Genomic DNA, 20,792 nt, shown 5'->3' with positions numbered 1-20,792 from the left:
TTTTTGTGCCTGATATTTATTTCCTTTGGCTTCCTCCAAAGATGGAACAAAGAGCTGAGGAGTATGAAACTTGTTCATGTAGTTATTTACAGCAAACAGTTTTGTGCCATGCGAGGATATATCTATGGTGGATGCCAACAAATTTATATTGTGACCAGGTGTGGGCGCACTATTAGGGTTGGATGCTGTATAGGACACCCGGTCTTAGAAGCCGCCTAAGCGGCTTTTGAGAATCACAAACAAGTGTCCTATATAGAATCACATCTGTCCTTATGGACAGATGCCTAAGCCTGCCTAACACCATGATTCTCTAACCAGCATCCATGTCAAGGCACCAGTTAGAGAATCAGGTTGCCGCTGAACTGATCGCTGCAAGAGAATCTTCCTGCTGCAATCAGTTTAGAGGATGCGACAAGGACCTCCCTTCCCTGCGACTACCAGCAGGAGGGATGCCCATAGGAGGGGCCTTAGGTTCCTGGGCCAACTGGAATCTTATGCCTCTCTCCCAGAGCATTCTGGGATATGCTGGGAGAGGCCTAAGATTTCAATTGGCCAGATCCTTTAGGCCACTCCCTAAATAGACACAATCACTGTTACAGCGAGACGGTCACTTTTATTTTCATTTGTGTCTTATCAGTATCTTACTAGTCCTCTGAGGAAGGCATATGCGGAAACTGAGATCCTAGTTGAGACCTTAACAGAAGAGAGTTCTTCTCTTTTTTGGACTGTTTTATGGACTAATAAATATATTGCATGTGGTTGGATTAAGACATTTCGCTTGTCTGTTTGTGTGTTTGTTGTATGGTTTCTCGAGGCAAGTTTTTTCTTATCTCTTTTCGTGTTTCAATTACTCCACATCATCACCCTTGAAAAACATTTCTGGTTCAGTTAGATCTCTTACATTTTCTTCTGTAAACACTGAAGCATGAATTCATTTAATCTCTCCGCTATGGCCTTGTCCTCCTTCAGTGTCCCTTTTGCTCCTTGGTGTTCTAGAAGTCCCATGGATTATCTCACAGGTGTTCTGCTTCTGATGTATCTGATAAAGCTGTTACTGTGAGTTTTTGCCTCTGTGGCAAGTTTTCTTCATATTCTCTTTTAGCTTTCTATATCAATGCTTTCCATCTAACCTGCTAGTGCTTGTGTTGCTTCTTATTTTCTTGATTCAAATCCTTGTTTCTATTCTTTGAAGGGTGTTTTATGGCTCTAATAGCTTCTTTTACTTCACTTTTTAACCATGCTGGCTGATGTTTGCTGTTTTTTCTATTTTTGTTAATACATGGAATACATCTGGTCTAGACTTCCAAGATGGAATTTTTAAACAATATCCATGATTTAAAGTCCTAATCTTTCTGGCTAATCCTTTTTTTTATTTAAAAAAAAAAAAATCCTCATTTTACCCTAGTCACTCTTTTGAAAATTAAATGCAGCTACTGTAGATTTCCTTTGTGACTTCACTCCAGATATTAGCTCAAATTTGATCATGTTATGATTACTGTTTCCCAAAGGACCCAACACCCTTACCTCTCAAACTATGCCCTGCTATCCACCAAGGATTTCTGGACCAGTTGCTCCAAGAAGCAGTCAATTATTACTCATAGGAATTTACTCACCTTGTACTCCCTAATATAATATTTACCCAGTCAATATTAGAGTAGTTGAAATAATCTATTATTATATCACTACCCAGTTTCCTAGCTTTCCTAATTTCTGTAAACATTTTTTTCAATTGTCTATTCATTCTGTCCTGGTGGATGGTAGTACAGCCCCATCACTATACTCCTAGCTTGGAATGTTGCTACTCTTTTGGGGTTTGGCCAGGCACTAAAGACCTGGATTGGCCACCGTGAGAAAGGGCTACTGGGCTTCATGGACCATTGGTCTGGCCCAGTAAGGCTATTCTTATGTTCTTATGTTTTCCTTCTTTTCACACGATTAAGGATTCCATAATATCATCTATTTCATTAAGTATGTTTATTCTGTTTGACTCAATTCACTCTTTAACATTTAGTGGAATCCTCATCCAATTTGATCCACTCTATCATTGTGATATAATTTATACCCTGATAACAGTGTCCCACTGATTGTCCTCATGAATTAACAGATACAAACATGGTTCTTATACATTAAAAAGTTTGAATTCTCATTTAAAAAAATATTAACAAGATAGTCTAAAACAAATTCCCAAAATGTTTGAAAATAAGGAAAAAATTACCCAAAAGCAAAAAATAAAAAAAATTGATGGCTAGGATTCTTAACCCAATCCTTAAGACACAACAAGACAATCTGTTTTTCAAGATATCTGCAATGAACCTGCATAAGATAAATTTGCATGCACTGCTTCCATTGTATGCAAATATATCTCATACATATTCATTACATATTCATTACAGGCATCCTCAAAACTCATTGAGTCCTGAGGACTGCATTGAGAAACCCTACCCTAGATAAGGATTTGCACCTCTATCGATCATTCTTCCCTCCTCTACTGCAAAGAAAATGATCATCTAATAAGACTATTTTAGATGGAATTTTTCATCACAGAGAGCAGGAATATACAGAATTGATATTAGTTGCTTGAGAGTTTACATTTCAATGTAATACTAGTGAAATAAAATTTCATAACTGCTGGAGCTGACAAAAATCATTAGTTCTTATCCTTTGTTATAAGAATGTTTCATCTACATACTTTAATTATATTCTGTTCCTATCAGCTATCATCAAATGCCAAATGACTTAGTATATTAGATTGGATAATCTTTGCATGCGTTCATAATAGAATGAGAATTGCGGACTTGGTTCATATCCCTAACGTATTAAAGAGATTTCAAGGACATTTGAAATAAGGACATTAGCCAAGGCATGAGGATAAAGATTCATGAGCTCAACATGTAAAATAGTGTCTTTGTTACTATCTTAAAAACTAGTCATCAGAGGAACAGAGCTTCTTTAAATTAAAATCTACTCTACAACACTATTAAAAGAATGACTCTGAAATATAATGATGGTTCTTAATATGCTGGTTTTTGCTTTAATTATGACTAAGTCTAGTATAAAAATATTATCTATTTAACATTTAGGAGATGAATACAGAAAAGAAAATTAAAAATATTTATAATGACAATACAGTATATACAGTGCAGTAATCCTTGAAGCCCTTCTGTGGTAGATACCAGAATCTGCAATAGAATAGACACCCCAATACTGTGCAAAATATGACTATAAAGATATATGTAAATTTTAAAAAAGTATTGAATAATAAATCACTATTTTACAAATTAACTAATATCAATAAAACAAAAAATGGAAAATGAAATAATGCCATCAGGTCAGTACAATAAAAAAGATCATCTAATTTCCATTTCTATTTATAAACGTTTATCAACACAGCTACAATACTACTTTGTCTTAGAGGAAAAAAAAAATTATATATATATATATATATATTCTATTTTTGTTGTCTGGTTTATGGTTTCCTCATCTTATCTTCACTCTCCTCCTTACATCCGGAATCTACCCTTTCTCTCCTTTCCATCCTCTGTCTTCCCTCTTTCTATGCCCCTTCTATAAACTGCCCTCTCCCCTTCTATCCAGCCTGTGTACCCTCTCTTTTTACATGATCCATTCCAGTTTCACCCCCTCTTCATTTTTATCTCTTGTCACAGTCCCTACCCCAGGATAGCACAACAGCCCCAATAACTATAACAAACATTGAGCTGGCGTGACCCCCACTGACTTAGGGAACCCTTCAGGTTTAAAGTCTGTTTGTCTGTTGCCTGCAATAGGGCTGCAGGTAAGTATTCCCTTTCCTTATGAGAGAATAAGGACTCAGAAAACAAAGCACATTTCCAGCTTTTATTCTGGCCAAGAGCCAGATTGTGGTTAAAGCTTACCACTATCTTGCAGTGCAAAAACACCTCAAAACAATTTCAAGAAAAATAGAAAGCACAATAAGAAAATGGCCAATAAACACAGGCTCTCAGTTAAAGTCAGAATAGTTGAGAGTTCAATTGCTGGTTCTAAACTTTAAGGGCTCCTTTTACTAAGCTGCGATAGCATTTTTAGTGCTTGCAGGATTTTAGCGTGCGCTAAACCTATGCTACGCGGCTAGAACTCAATGCTGGCATTAGCATCTAGCGCGTGTGGCAATTCTGTGTGCGCTAAAACCGCTATCGCAGCTTAGTAAAAGGAGCCCTAAATTTTAAGCTATAGTCCTCTTCACCAGGACAACCTTGAATATAGGTTAACTAACCAACTTTGTAAATCCCATGGAATAGGTTTCAAATGGAGTTCTTCCCACCAGCAGCATAAGATATTGTCACAAGCAGTTTTACATTCAACATTCCCTGGATATTCTCATAGACCTCAGAGAATGATTATTATCCCCAGAGCTCAAAGCACTTCAGTAAGAACTGTGTCGGTGTTCAAGCAAGCAGCCTTTCTCCAACTGTTGCCATGCCAACCACTCCTCAGCTGGTTCAGCCCAAACGTAATGCAGTGCAATCACAGGGATGTGGCCCCCAGGCTGCGAGTTTGAGACCACTGCTTTAACTGGATTGGCAAAAAGTCTTCCTGCCTGTCACTTATTAACTCACCCTGGCTGCACTGGTGGTAGTCAGCGATATCAGGTTCTAACTTGCTGATCTGGTCAGCTCTTCTGCACAGGAGCAAGATGTTCCTATAAATTTTCTTAGGGACAAATATTTTATTGGCAGTGGATTTATCACATTCTCCTTTCTCTGTCTCAATCCCTACCCTATGCTTTAGCATCTGTCTCTTCCCTTCCCTCTCTTCCACTTGGTCTGGCATCTCTCTATCTCTTTTCCCTTTCATTCCCTTTTCTTCTCTCCTCCCTCCAATTTGGCAGTTTTCTTCCATACCCCTCCCTCTCCCCATTTAGGTGCAGCATTTCTATATGTCTCCTCCTTTCATGGATGGTGTGATAGGGAAGCTCCTGTCATGGTTAAAAAGACGGCCCTTAACCTGCAATCCCTAAAATAAAGCCTGTACACCCTGATAAAAGCACTAGTTCAGTACAGCCAGAGAGATGGGAGAAAAGTCAGGTGAGGTCACAGCCAGAAATGAAGACAGGGAGGGCACAGAAAACAGAGCCTATCTCCTATACTCCTTTCCCAGAGCTAGAATGAAACAGGAGATCAACCCAGAAGGGGGTGGAGTCAGCCACCGTAGTTTGCAGGCTTGGAAGCCTCAAGTAGCAAGTGTGCAGGGAGAGCAGGAGAGAGACACAGCTGCTCCCAATTGGGAAAGCAGAGGACCACATACGAAGGGCAGTTTCCACACTTCTCCTACTCCCCAGCCAAGAAGGTTTTCAGGAGGCCAGCCCATAAGGAAGGAAAATCTAGCTCCAGGGAGGTACTGTAACTTTCCCATTAAGGCTTGGGGTAAAGGGCTGGAAGTTTATCCTAAGGAAGAAAACAGTTTAGGAAAGCTGGCATGCATGCAGAGAGGGGGATGGGAGGGAAAGCCAGAAGTGGAAGACTTGAAGGAAATCCCCAGATCCCTGGACACAGAATGGGAAATGTATAGTGAAGGTGACCCAGAAGAAAGTGTGTTTGGAGAGGACATGGACATAGGAGTGAGCAGAGCTCCTTCCTTCCTGTAAGGAATCCAGTCACTGACCTAGAGACCTGAGCCCGAGGCAGGCTACAAACAATGATAAGGCAGCAGTGCCTAATTAAGAAAAGTGTTTCTTTGAACCTCATTTCTCCAAGTCTCCCTAAGATCTAAAGATAAAGGATGTTAGGGGCATATTCAGGTGGGGTCTGAAGACCTTAGGTAAAGGGAGACTTGCCCCACACAGCCGGTAAGGCAGGGCTGTGAACGTCCTTCAAAGGGGTCAGAGAGTTAAAGGGGGGAAAGTAGTAAAAGAGAAGATACTTTTTTTTGCTCTTATTGAAAAGATATTGGAAAAGAGAGAGAGCTGACACCTGCAGTGCTCAGCTGTGCTATAAGGAACTGTGGCTAAGAGAAGCCAGTGACCATGAGAATATTGGACAGTAAAGGAATTGAAGAAGCATGTTTGATTTTTCTTGATTATTCCTTTTTGTTGATAAGTTATCCTGAAAACTGATTGATGGTGGTCCTCCAAAACAGGGTTGAGAACTACTGTTCTAGAGCCATTCAGGTTTTAAGATATCCCTAATGAATATGCAAGAAGTATGATTCCTTGTTAAGCAAATCTATCTCATGTATATTGTGGATATACTGAAAATCTGACTGGATGTGTGTGCTCCAAGCATAGGTGCGAGCTTTGTAGCTTAGGAGACATCATTGATTGGTGCTGGGGCCGTTACTCTTCAACATATTTATCAATGACCTGGAAAAGGAGGCAAAGTGCGAGGTTATAAAATTTGCAGACGATACCAAACTGTGCGGCAGAGTTAGGTCCGGGGAGGAGTGTGAGGACCTGCAAAGGGACCTGGACAAGCTGGAAGACTGGGCAAACAAATGGCAAATGCGCTTTAACGTGGAAAAATGCAAGGTCATGCATATAGGGAAAAAGAACCCGTTGTTCAACTACAAATTGGGGGGGGGGGCATTGCTGGGAGACAGCAGTCTAGAGAGAGACTTGGGTGTGCTGGTGGATGCATCACTGAAGCCATCTGTGCAGTGCGCAGCAGCCTCGAAAAAAGCCAACAGGATGCTGGGCATCATAAAGAGGGGCATAACAACCAGGACGCGGGAAGTCATCATGCCATTGTATCGAGCGATGGTGCGTCCACATCTGGAATACTGCGTTCAGTATTGGTCGCCACACCTCAAGAAGGACATGACGGTACTCTATGATTTCCTGAAGTAAAAGTCATTTTTAATAGGAGCAGCAGGAGGGAGGGCAAAATCTCTTGCTGGAGGCATATTCATTTGTAGAGGACTATAAAGAAGTGATTTGGCACATGGTACAGCATTACATAGCTCTGTTTTTTTAATCCATTCATAGAACAAAATGTCAGAAAGAATGGTGCCACATATATAAACTATATTGTCCCCTTTATAAACAGATAAAAGGAACTGCTAAAATATTTTCTTAAGAACATAAGAATTGCCGCTGCTGGGTCAGACCAGTGGTCCATCGTGCCCAGCCGTCCGCTCACGCGGCGTCCCTTAGGTCAAAGGATAATTCTGGATAATTCCATTCTAAATACTGCAATCATTCTTAAAGACGTGGCCCAATACTGCAGGCCGGAGCCTGCGCTATCCTTTCTCCCCAGATTGCTTCCCCCACCCCCCTGATCGAGGCCCCATCCCATGACAGGGACTACTATTAGTTAGGATGTAAAATAAACTATCACAGAAAAATATGACTTATTTTAAATTCAAGACTTGCTGCACTGCAATATTTAGACACTTGTCTTTCAACTCTCTGGATTGTTTTGATACTTCCGTGATTATGCTTAAATCCCAATGCTCACAGCTGTCCTTTCTTGGCATACATGGTATTAAAGCTGGGATTAGAACACTACATAGAATCCTAACAATCAATTAATTTTGCTCCTTTCAGGTATTAAAACAAACCCATTTGCTCCCCATTGTGTACATGCAGTACTGACACTAGCAAATTACTTGGAAGACTTTGAAATACTTAGCCTGATATATTAGAAGTTTTTATTAACTTACCTGGAATTTGATGTATGGCCGCCAAACTATTAAAAAAACCCAACTTTTCAACACAGAATCAAACTTTTTCAAGATGTATGGAACAAAGACATAGCTAACTCCTTGCCCCCTATCCATTGGTCTGAAAGTTAGTCCTTGTTATTTTGCACAGTCTACTTTACTGGCACAACCCCTTTTTACTCATAGGACTATTTGAATGCCTATAAAATTGTTTAAGATTGGCAGGGCAAATAATTTGTGCTGATATTGTAATCAACTGGGAAAACTGCTACATGGATTATCATATGTTGTATCTCAATAAACAGACCCCCTATGATCAGTGGCTAGTGATGCTCACTTCACTACCCCATTACTGTCCACTGTTATGTATCTAGTGATTTCAAAGAGGACTACTCAGGCATCTAGCTTACAAGGTTAAGTACAAATTGTCCTCTCAGTTCTTGAGATCGAGATCAGTGCATTTGGCTAGGATTAAAGCCCTTTCTGTGGTGGGGCCAATGTGGTTGAATGAGTAGCCTACTGAGATTCGGATGGAAAAGGATTTGTTAGTATTTAGGAAGAAATTAAATAATAAATATTCTTCTGTTTGCACATGCATTTTTGAGGAGATGAGTTTGAGCAAATGGATAACTGGGGAGATGATGACAGGACAGGCAGTCAGATATGTTGATGTCTAGTGAATTTATTTCATAGTTGTATATAAATGTATTTTAAAATATACGTATGAGAAACATGTATAATTAGGTGTTATGATATGAAATGAAATGGCTAGGCTTAACACAATTAGGACAGTCATCAAAATCTTTTATAAGAGACCCTGTTCTGAAATAGACAGTGCATGTTCCTCGCAGATATGAATTACTACATGAGTGCCTACCGTGACAGCTGGGGAGGGCTCTGTTCCATCCAGGTCTCCCATCATCTCCCATAATGCAGGTTAGTGTAGAATACCCCTGAAGGACATAACCTGCATCACAGTAGTATGTGACTGTTGATCCCAGTTTATAATCCATTCCAAGTCTTGTTCCATTCATTATATTTCCTGGATCAAAGCATGATTCACGCAGTTTAGCTGCAAAAGAAAGCAAAATAATTATTTCACATAGGTAACATATTTAAACTGATATATATCAACCAGGGTTCCTATTTTAATTGGAAGTGGGTCTTCCTGGCTCTGTTGGTCACATGTTTAACCAACTGGTTTGTGCTCTTATCTTCCTCTTGCCCTGGAGAGGGTTCTCCTCAAGATATCACTCCTTTGACACTCCCGCACCTTGCTCATCTCATAAGGTGTGTATTTCTAATATCATAACTTGCTCTAACAGTCTTCTCATTAATAAATACGACTTCCCTTAAATTTGCCTCGTGGAATGTCAATGGCATTAATCAAGCTCTCAGATCTCTTTAACTGAATCTTATCTTAAACAGAAGATCCTAAACTTAGAGAATTCTGCCCTCTAGGACAGTGGTTCCCAACCCTGTCCTGGAGGAACACCAGGCCAATTGGGTTTTCAGGCTAGCCCTAATGAATATGCATGAAACAAATTTGCATGCCTATCACTTCCATCATATGCAAATCTCTCTCATGCATATTCATTAGGGCTAGCCTGAAAACCCGATTGGCCTGGTGTTCCTCCAGGACAGGGTTGGGAATCACTGCTCTAGGGTATAAAATATTATATCAACTGTATTTAAAAAAAAAAAATGATGGGTTGGTTTGGCTCTGATTTATAAAGATTTTATTTTAGAGAAGTGCAATTAGGGCTGGATTCTATAAACAGTATGCCTAATGGTACCTAGGTATAATTAGGCATCCTAGAGGTAGGCACAAGTATATTACACCATGTTTTACTGGGCCTAGCAATGCCTAAGTCAATCATGCCTATTTTCCGCTCTTAACCATACTTTCTTTTCAGGTAGGTATTGTTAGGCTTTGGAAGACACCTCAACTTAGGCATAATTATATGCCATGAGGAATTCTGTGCCTAATTTTCTTTTTTAATTATTCAATTAACTTTAATGGAGCGGGCTATTACCATGTCATTTAAGCTAATTGAAGTAATTTAGGTTAGACACAGATTTTACCCCCCCCCCTCCCTTTATGAAGCCACGTTAACATTTTTTCATCACTGGACACGGTGGTAAAAGTTCCACCCCTCATAGGAATTCTATGAGCATCAGAGCTTTTACTGCCATGGCCGATAATAAAAAAAAACACTAGTGCGGCTTTATAAAAGAGGGGGTTGGGGGTAGTTAGGCATCACTAGGCTGCCTCAATTAGGGCACCTATCTAGGGCACTGTTTATAGAATTTAGCACTTAGAATCTGTTAATCTTCTAGAAACAGATTCATTATACTGTGTCCATTTTTACTTTCCTCCTAATAGATGGAATAAGTCAAAAGATCTTTTTTTTTTGGCTACATATGAATGGAATTATCATCGTGTTCTACTGATTGGTGGTTTGAATCATCATCTAGGAAATTTGGCAGATCTGAGAGTTAGAGAACGGTATGCTTTTTTTTCTTTGTAGAAACAATAGAGTTTCTCTGCCTGAAATTTCAAATCATCCATGTTAAAAGTCATCAACTGGATATTGTGGCATCATCTAAACACGATTCAAATAATATTATGATTTTCCAAGGAACAAGTTATTACTAATGTATAGGGGGACAATGAAAAAACTCCTGAACCCCCTTGAATGAGATGACAATGAAACTAATGCTATTATTATATCACTAGTGTTTAAGCCCGTTACATTAACGGGTGCTAGAGTAAATGTCTGTCTGTCTGGGTTTTTTTTCTTTGTCTCTCTCTCCTTGGATGCTGTCTGTCTGTCTGTCATTCTTTCTGTCTGTGTCTCTCCCTGGCCCCCTGCCTGCCTGTATTTCTCTGTTGCACCATACCTGCCAGTCTCTCCGTGGCCCCCTTCTGTTCCCCCCCCCCAGAGCAAAGCATGATTTCTGTCTGCCCCTCCAGCACACCCCTCCCCCAAAGCAGCCCCCTTTCCCTCTCTCCCTGCCCCCTGTTGTGCCATGCCTTCCCCTATTGTGCATGCCTGTTCTCACCCTCTCTCCATCCCGGCTTCCTAGTGTCTTCTGATCCACCAGTACGAACTGCTGCTCTCCTCTTCAAAGCAGCCTGCTGAGGTTCACTGGCCGGCTGTAGCGAACCTCGCAGGCCGTTCTCCACCTCAGTATCACATTCCCTCTGACGCGATCGTATAGGGGGGGGGGGGGGGCAATGTAAATTCATATAGAAAAATTAACTTGGTGGAATTTGGAAGTTCCATATAATCAAAATTTATAGATGAGAGTTATTCCTCACTAAAGGCTCCTTTTAAAAAGCCATGTTTATACTGCGGGGCAGCAACAAAATCCTCAGTGTAGGCGCTAGAATCACATTCAGTAGGATGCCTAATGGTGCCTTAGGCCTAAGTGGTTAGGAGTGGAGCAAGATTTAGGCCTGCTGTCATCTGAAACTAAGGGCTCCTTTTATTAAGGTGCGCTAACGTTTTAGCGCGCGCTAACCATGCGCTAGATGAAAAATACTAACGCAAGCTCTATGGAGGCGTTAGCGTCTAGCGTGCGCTAAAGCCGCTAGTGCACCGTAGTAAAAGGAGCCCTAAATATGTCCAAGACTGAGCTGCTTCTCTTTCCTCCTAAACCCTCTGCTCCTCCTCCTCCTCCTCCTCCTTTTTTCTCCATCTCTATAAATAATACTGTCATTGTAAATAATGCTACACCCTCACAAAAATGTTATGAACAAATTCCACTATACTCACAAATGATGGAAACGAGAAAAATATATATATATTTTTTCTTTTTCCTTTCTTTTTTTCAACAGAAAAGATTACTTTCTTGCTTAACTTTTTGTAGTTCTTCAGATTAGTTTATTAAAAGACCCATAGAGACTACTGATACCAGGATAACTGAAACCTCACATAGTAATAAACCTTGATGTTGATATTACCAAGGGGATAAAGAAACCTCAAGTGCTCGCAGCAGTTTGTCTTTTAGAACTGGTCTTATTTCTAAGTTCCAAATGTGGGCTATCACTGATTTCAACCATCCCCTAACATTTATCGGTACTCTTATTCAACTTTCTCTTATGTAAAAATTCCAAGTATTTAGCGTATGTCGATATGAAATGTCTCTTATTCCAGTTGAAGTGGTTACAAGACTATTATCTCAAGATAGCCCTCATTTGGAAGTTTTTTTTTCTCGTTTCCATCATTTGTGAGTATATTGTAAATAATACTGTCTCATTTTCTACATGTATCCAACAAGCTGCTAAAACCTTTTGCTTCAATATCACCAAAATTTGCTCTTTCCTCTCTGAGCACACTACCCAGATCCTTGTCTAAGCTCTCGTAACCCCACGCCTAGATTACTGCAATCTACTCCTAACTGGTAAGCCTCTCCCCCTTGCAATCTGTGCAAAACTCTGCTGTGCGACTCATCTTCTACCAACCTCACCATGCTCATGTCACCCTCTCCTTAAGTCACTTCACTGGCTCCCTATTTGTCATTGCATACAGTTAAAGATCTTATTGCTGACCTACAAGTGGGTTCATTCTGCTGCCCCTCAATATCTCTCCTTGCTTCTTTCTCCTTATACACCTTCCAAAGAACTCCGTTCCTCAGATAAGTCACTCTTAACGTTACCTTTCTCCTCCACTGCCAATTCCAGACTTCGTTCCTTTCATCTAGCTGCCCTCTAGGCCTGGACTAAATTACCTGAGTTTGTCCTTTGTTTAAAAGCAGACTGAAAACCCACCTTTTTGATATAGCTTTCAGTCCTTTACCCTACTCCTCTGCCCTCCAACCAAGTCAGCTGATTAACCGTTCCCCTTAACTGTATCCATGACATCCTATTTTTCTGTCTTGCCAGTTTAGATTGTAAGCTCTTTTGAACAGGGACTGCTTCTTGCTCTTTGTGACTCTGTACAGCGTTGTGTGTGTCTGGTAGCACTATAGAAATAATTAATAGTAGTAGTAACCTAGGCATCTGCAATGTAGGTCGGCAAAACTGTGACCTACATTACAGATGCCTAAGTTTTCTGGTAGACGCAGTTAGCCGCTATTATTTAAACAATGCCTATGCATGATTGACATGTGGCTGGTGCTGTTTTTGTAGGTAGCTAATAATTTAGGTGCTGTTTACAGAATCCGGCCCTCAGTGAATTAGCACCTATTAAAGATCAGCTAAAGAAAGTGAGCTAAAGAAATGATATGGGAATTTTATTCAGAACACATGGGAGTGGAAGCATTGGACCCAAAGAAAGTATTTGGGGTCATGAAATAACTACTTTTGATGGATGATTTGTTAATCCTTTTTGGATTATATGACCCCAAATGCAAAGTCTGGCCCAGTTCTTTGAAAGATAGGTTGAGAAACTCTGTGTTCAATTAATGAGGGTTGTGAACACTTTCAAATTGCATTATTAACTGAAGGCTCCTCTGGATAGAATACGGTCTTCGTTTTCTAAAGTACTGCAACGGTATGAACAGTCACCTAGCTGCTGGCAAAATATGCTAAAACGTATTGTCCACCTAGGGATGGCGGCTAGGAGGTCAGATGCATTGAGAGCTCCGGCGATGATGAGCAAAAAAAGGAAGGGGTCGGTAAAAGCACCAACTCACCCACCTGGGAAAAGTGCAGTCCTGGCCTTTGCCCCACCTTCTGTGAGAGAATTCTTCGTGTCTGTAGCTGAGACGATTGGTTTGGGTGACTCGGGAGCAGAGAGGAGCTGACGCTCCAGTGGACCAGGACATCATGCTGAGCCCCGAACAACATGAGACTTTTCTGAGGCCAATACTTCCGGCAACACTGAGAGAGATACCGCGGAGCGCCGAAGCTGAAGTGCTAATGGTAGCTCCGGGTGTTAGCAGGTTGGAGGGTACAACTAATATACCCCAGAGTTATGAAGGAGATGTCTCCTGGGAGAGGTTTGCAAAGCAATTGAGAAAATGAAACAATCAGCGCTTGGATAAAATTGCAGAAGGGTTTTGGGAAACACCAAGAGCAACTGGTTAACCACTCCATAAGTCTTCAAAAGGTAGAAAAAAAGCAGGAAAAAATCTTGGAATGCCAACAAGAACTGGTCAAAGATAAACTTTGGGTACATCAAAAATTAGAAACTATTGAAAATTTCAATAGAAGATTAAATCTAAGATTGGTGAACTTTCATAAAACAATATAGTGAAAAAAATATTTTCAGGAAATTTTGCAGATACCTAAGGAATCTATGCCACCTTTAACCAGAGCTTTTTATATAGCCCCTGGTGGTGTAGAGAAGGAAAAGGTGGGAAAAAAAACAATGAGTCACCTAGCTTAGACTTGACGGGTTTTCTTGAAAACTCTCAGTCAGTGATCATAACTGCTACGTTAACATTAATAGCTAAGCACAGTACTGGACAGAGCTTTGGGTTCTGGCCCCGAAAAAGCTAAGAAGAAGGAAAATTTAAATTAGTAATTTAAAGAGAGGGTAAGGTTCGGCAGACTGGATGGACCATTCGGGTCTTTATCTGCTGTCATTTACTATGTTACTATGTGACCTTTGCATTAGAACCTGATAGAAATTGGATTCTTAGACTGTATTTTCGATAGAAAGATGTAAAGTTTTGTGGACTGAGGCCATGATTCTGCAAAGTGCATCCCGATTTTAGGCAGCTGTAGGCGTCCTACAGCTGTCTAATCAGCCAATTGGGATGCACATTTAAAAAAAAAAAATGCTCCCCAGGCAGGCTGCCTATATTGAAGGTGCCTCTGGGAACCTAAGGAGGCCTGCAAGACTGTCTAAGCTCACCTAAGGGCTTTAGGCGAACCTAGGCGGTCCTATGCATCTCCCTAGTAGAGGAAGAGACGCTTACAATATAGGCCAGCCTGGGCCAATCAGGCTTTAGGCTTCGCGGGATGGGACGGGAAGGGGCGGGCCCGCCTCGTTTTGACGAGGCGGGCCTGCCGGCTGGACGGTAGCAAGACCTGTCCGTCCGCCCAACAATTAGAGGTTAGTTTGGTGGGGCAGGTTAGTTGGGGGGAGGTTAGGGGTGGTCATCGAGGGGTGTTAGCGTGGGGACTCCGGAGGGGGGGCGTCCTCTGGCAGGAGGGATTGGGCACCCTCCTGCCAGCAATCGGTAGTGTTGGGGGGGCATCTTCCGGCAGGAGGGATTGGAACCCTCCTGCCGGCGATCGGTTGTGTCTGCGGGGTGACGTTCTGGCAGGAGGGGTTGGGCATCCTCCTGCCAGTGATCAGTAGTGTTGGGGGGACATCTTCCAGCAGGAGGGGTTGGGCACCCTCCTGCCAGCAATTGGACAGGCAGCCGCTACACTTATCGCGGCAGGAAGATCCCTTGCTGCGATAAGTGTAGCAGCCGTGTCTACTCTAACCCGATTCTGTAACTGGCATCTGTAACATGGACGCCGGTTACAGAATCGGGGCTAGTGTAGGCCCGATTCTGTATAGGATGCCCCTCCTGGGCGTCCTATACAGAATCCGGGCCTGAATGTCTTGGTTTTTCCTGACTTATCAAAGGTAACAGAGCAGGCTTTTTTGGGTCTTCATCAGCAGGTCCTATCTTTGGGATCTACCTATTTCCTATGATGCATTCTTAAATATCAAAATCATACTTACGTTTTTTTAGAACCATTACATTTGAAAAGTTTTGTGGAAGCTAGGATTGTACCAGTTCCACTCTCCTGTTGGTTAGTTCATAATTTTTTTTTTCTCTCACCACAAGTATAATATCAGCTATACCTCTTTTTCCTTTTTTATATTTCTTTGAATTAGGAAAGAAATAGCTCCTTTTATTTTCTTTCAATTGTCCTAACATTTTGCTTCCCCAGTTTTGGACTCAGACAAACATCGAAGATATTTAATTTCTTTTAAAGTAGATTACTTATTGAGATTGATTGATATAATTGTCTTTTAAATCAGGTGTTTAACTGAGTATTTTCTGTTTGAAATTTGCAAAATAAAAACCAAAACAAAGAAAAACCTTATTGTCCACCTTATTTAATAAACTTAACCCCACCAATGTTTAAACCTCACTGATACCAAACCATTCCTAGCCGCACAAGGAAACCACCCACCAACAGCTACCCAACTTGCAGACCACTTCAAAAATAAGATTACTATGATCAGGACCACCTTCAACAACACACGTACCCACCTCGACGAGATAATAACAAACTCTGTAATAGGAGAAGCCATTGCAGCAGACAGGATCTGAACCGACTTCCCAGCAGTACATTGGTCTGATATGAACCGTCTCTATAAAAAATACAGCCAAGCATCATGCGACCTGAACAACTGTCCCACATATCTGATAACAAATGCCTCCCCCAAATTTAGAGCTAGCCTCTTGCAATGGATACAAACCACGCTCACGGAAGGTCAATTCCCATAGGACCTAGGAGAGATCATAATCACCCCAATTGTGAAAGATCATAAAGGCCCAATAGATAATCCCTCCAACTACAGACCCATTGCTTCAATACCAATATACGTTAAACTAATGGAAGGACTAGTTGCACAATACCTCACTAACTACCTGGAAGACCACAACCTACTTCATCCCTCTCAATCAGGGTTCAGAACCAACCATAGCATGGAGACACTATTAGTAACCCTACTAGACACAGCCCGACAGCACCTTAGCAAAGGCAGAAGGATGTTGATAATGCAACTTGATCTCTCTGCTGCATTTGACCTGGTTGACCACTCCATACTACTACAGATACTTGAAGCCATAGGGATCTCAGGCAGGGTACACAACTGATTCCAAGGATTTCTTAAATCAAGAACATACAGAGTAAAGACAAACAATCTTAAATCAGAACCCTGGTCTAACCCTTGTGGAGTTCATCAAGGGTCACCACTGTCACCTACGCTCTTCAACCTCTTTATATCCTCCCTTGGGACCACCCTAGATAACCTTGATGTAACATCATTCAGCTACGCAGACAACATCACCATACTCCTCCCCTTCAATTCACCAGACCCCACTTTAACAGAAAAACTGAAAAAAACACTAGATGCAGTGGAAAAATGGATGATAGACCACAAATTGAAGCTGAACTCGGACAAAACAAAATTTCTATTGCTCGAAAAGGCCAAAACCCCATCCATTATAGAATTAGAAATAAATGTCACCAAATACCTTATACAATCCGCTCTTAAACTCTGAGGAGTGATGATAGATAGATGCTGCACAATGCAAATCCAAATCAACAAGACTACCCAGAAAGCATTTTTAATCATGCATAATTTACGAAAAATAAGAAAATTCTTCGACAAAGAGCAATATAGGCTCATAGTCCAATCCCTAGTCCTAGTCTGTGCAATGCAAGTAAAACCACTGAAATTCCAAATATTAACAAATAAAAGTCTTACCTGTGTTAGGAAAGGTCTGACACCAACGATGGCCAGCGTTTCACATGCATGGCTACTCCAGCATGTGAACACATTGCACAGACCTGTATTGTCAGAATCTACCTTAGTGATGTCTTGCTGCTTGTTAATTAAGGGTTTACAGAGGGCTGTACTTCAGTGGCGTGCGGTCAGGGCCTTCAAGGGATTCAGTAAATCCTCAACTCTACAGCCTGCTTTTTTTGTGTGGGTTTACTCATTGCTTGATACAGTTTGATTGGTTAAGCAGGCAGCCTGCTCAACCAAAGTGCATCAAGAAAAAGTCAACCAAAAAGAAAGCAGGGCTCTAGGGCTGAGAATTCACCCAACTCCCTGAAGACCTTGACAGTTATGTTTATTTGTATTATATCGCCCTATTCTGCAAAGCAAGTCAAGGTGGTTTACATAACAATATAATAAAATACAGTACTTCTCTGAATTTGATAGGTTGAACAGCTTCTGCCTGCCGTCTGCTCAACCAATCAAATTCAGATCTGGTCTCTCATGGAGTTCGGCAAATCCCCTTAAGACCCTGACCACTTCAATTTGACTTGCCATGTGCATTTGATTTAGTGATCTTGATCTTTAGTTAAAAATATTTGGACATTTTGCCATTATCAGAAGTGTTTTGTATTGATTTTCTGGATAAGAATATAAAATCATAAGAATAGCCTTACAGGGTCGACCAATGGTCCATCAAGCCCAGTAGCCCGTTTTCATGGTGGTCAATCCAGGTCCCTAGAACTTAGCCAAAACCCAAGGAGTAGCAACATTCCATACTACTGATCTAGGGCAAGCAGTGGCTTCCCCCATCAAATCGTGCACTCAGCACTGTTGCTCATACCCTTCATGGTCTAGCGTGGCACAATGATGACACTCAAGTGGAATTTATTTGGCCGCAGCCATAACAGCACAATTACATCAAACTGTTATCAAACTGTTATCAACTGAACATCATAATCAAGCATGAACGGTGATGAACTGTACACTGTAAGCACTTCAGAAAATGGCATAACACACAATGTACATCACCAGGCAACATATAAGGAACTGATGGTCAGGCGCACAGCATCTGGCTCTCTATCCCGCACAATGTGGGGCGCCGTACAAGCTTCCCCAGGTCACCGGACCCTTCCCGTTCAAGGAGGTGTCCCCTCGTCAGCGGTACGTTGTTGTGAAGATCATGGCCTGGCCCCCTGCCGTCCAAGCAAGGCGACGTGCCCCATGTCTTAACCACTGTAAAGATGTCAGCCTTCTACCCATATGCTGTGCTTACCTGCCAGACTGGCTGCGACAGTAGTGAAGGGTGGGCGGGAGGGAAGTCGTGTCGATCTCCCTGGATCGTCGTCGGGAAAAGGGGCGACCTCCCTTCCGCTTCCTCTTCTTCTCCTAACCCCCCCCCCCCCCCGGCTTCCCTCGCTGATTAGAGTTTCCCTATCCTCCTCCCTTCCCCCTCCCCCCCCATCTTCTCGCTCCGGCTTCGGACGATTTGGCCTCGCTCCTCCCTATACGGGATCGGAGCTTGTTCTCAAATCGTGCACTCAGCACTGTTGCTCATACCCTTCATGGTCTAGCGTGGCACAATGATGACACTCAGGCGTTTATCAATTCAAGTGGAATTTATTTGGCCGCAGCCATAACAGCACAATTACATCAAACTGTTATCAAACTGTTATCAACTGAACATCATAATCAAGCATGAACGGTGATGAACTGTACACTGTAAGCACTTCAGAAAATGGCATAACACACAATGTACATCACCAGGCAACATATAAGGAACTGATGGTCATGCGCACAGCATCTGGTTCTCTATCCCGCACAATGTGGGGCGCCGTACAAGCTTCCCCAGCTCACCGGACCCTTCCCATTCAAGGAGGTGTCCCCTCGTCAGCGGTACGTTGTTGTGAAGATCATGGCCTGGCCCCCTGCCGTCCAAGCAAGACGACGTGCCCCATGTCTTAACCACTGTAAAGATGTCAGCCTTCTACCCATATGCTGTGCTTACCTGCCACTACCCGTGATAGCGAAACCTCGCTTATCGCGGGATCTCCCTGGATCGTCATCGGGAAAAGGGGCGACCTCCCTTCCGTTTCCCCTTCTTCTCCTAACCCCCCTCCTCCCCCCGGCTTCCCTCACTGATTGGCGTTTCCCTATCCTCCTCCCATCCCCCTCCTCCCCCCCCATCTTCTCGCTCCGGCTTCGGCTGATTTGGCCTCGCTCCTCACTATACGGGATCGGAGCTTGTTCTGTCTTTCTCATTATAGACTATAGACTTGTCCAAACCTTCCTTAAAACCAGCTATGCTATCCGCTCTTGCCACATCCTCTGGCAATGCGTTCTAGAGCTTAATTATTCTCTGAGTGAAAAATATTTCTTCCTATTGGTTTTAGAAGTATTTCCCTGTAACTTTGAGCGTCCCCTAATCTTTGTAATTTTTTATGGAGTGAAAATTGTTCCACTTGTACCCATTCTACTCCACTCAGGATTCTTTAGACTTTAATCATACCTCCCCTCAGCCATCTCCTTTTCCAAGCTGAAGAGCCCTAACCTTTTTTGTCTTTCCTCATACGAGAGGAGTTATATACCCTTTATCATCTTGGTGGCTCTTCTTTGAACCTTTTCTAGTGTCGCTATATCTTTCTTGAGATAAGGAGACCAGAATTGAATGCAATACTCTAGGTGAAGTTGCACCATTGAGCGATAGAGGTGCATTAAAACATTCTTAGTCTTGTTAACCATCCCTTTTTTTAATAATTCCTAGCATCCTGTTTGCATTCTGGCTAAAAAATCTTAGCAGGTTAAGATAAAGGGTGAACTATCTAATAGATGGTCTGCCTATTCTGGTGTCCCAAAAAGATCTCCACTGTCCCCTATAATATTTTATGTGCTATTGCAATCTTTAGGGGCAGGATGAAATCTATGAGTCTGAAAGTACTTTCCTCTGCAGATGATATCACTGTTTTATTGCTAGTATTAGGAGACTGGACTAAAACTTTGAAACAAATAACTTATTGTGTAGACAGTATTGAACAGTGGATAACGTTACATAACTTGAAAATTAAAAGAGGAAAGTCGATTTCTTTTACTAGCTTCTCCAGGCTATCCCTGGTTTGATAGGAATTTTTATTTAATTAATAATTCTCATCAATTTAATTCATCTGCAAAGATATTAGGAATTCAGGATGATAGTTGGCTATTATGGAACCCAGGCTACTACTGTTGTTAGAAATGCATTTCTTACATTGAAAAAAACTAAGACATTAGGAAGTTCTTTGATGCCCCAAAATTTTGATTGTACAAGCTTTGATAAATGTGATTTTTTAAATTCTGTTTATGTGAATTGTCTCAAGACTATGTTGAAGAGGCTGCAGATCATTCAGAATGCAGCATCCGGATTATCTTTTCATCACATAGCTATGATCATATAACACCATTACTAGTCTCCTTACATTGGCTACTTATGGAAGCCAGGGTTCACTTTATTTTCTCCTCTTTCCATTTTTTTTTTTGTATACTGCTTATGTCCTAAGCAGTTTACATTGAATAGTAATCAGGTACATGAACTATTTAAAAGATTTTAAAATTTATCATGGATGCATAGGCCCTCACTATCTGCTAGAATTATTTTTGTCATCGTTTAAAGTCTCTAATTATGATCTTGGAAATCATATGAAGTTAAATTATCCATCTGTAAAAAAAGGTTGAGTATGAGAATGCTGTCATCATCTTTTCCTTACCAAGCAA

At 41.5% G+C, this 20,792-nt stretch overlaps 1 protein-coding gene across 1 annotated transcript in view; it reads right to left on the bottom strand.

Moving 5' to 3' along the window:
• Positions 1–20,792, bottom strand: part of CSMD3 (CUB and Sushi multiple domains 3) — a 1,852,015-nt gene that overhangs the window by 547,734 nt on the left and 1,283,489 nt on the right. The window contains exon 31 of the mRNA XM_033933128.1: positions 8,513–8,707. Within this exon, the coding sequence (XP_033789019.1) occupies positions 8,513–8,707 (195 nt within the window). The remainder of the gene's footprint in view (positions 1–8,512; positions 8,708–20,792) is intronic.

The sequence above is a fragment of the Geotrypetes seraphini genome, chromosome 2 (genome assembly GCF_902459505.1).
Source record: "Geotrypetes seraphini chromosome 2, aGeoSer1.1, whole genome shotgun sequence".
In the NCBI taxonomy this organism is placed as follows: Eukaryota; Metazoa; Chordata; class Amphibia; order Gymnophiona; family Dermophiidae; genus Geotrypetes; species Geotrypetes seraphini.
The sequence above is the reverse complement of the archived record's forward strand: the minus strand, read 5'-3'. Positions and strand labels throughout refer to the sequence as shown.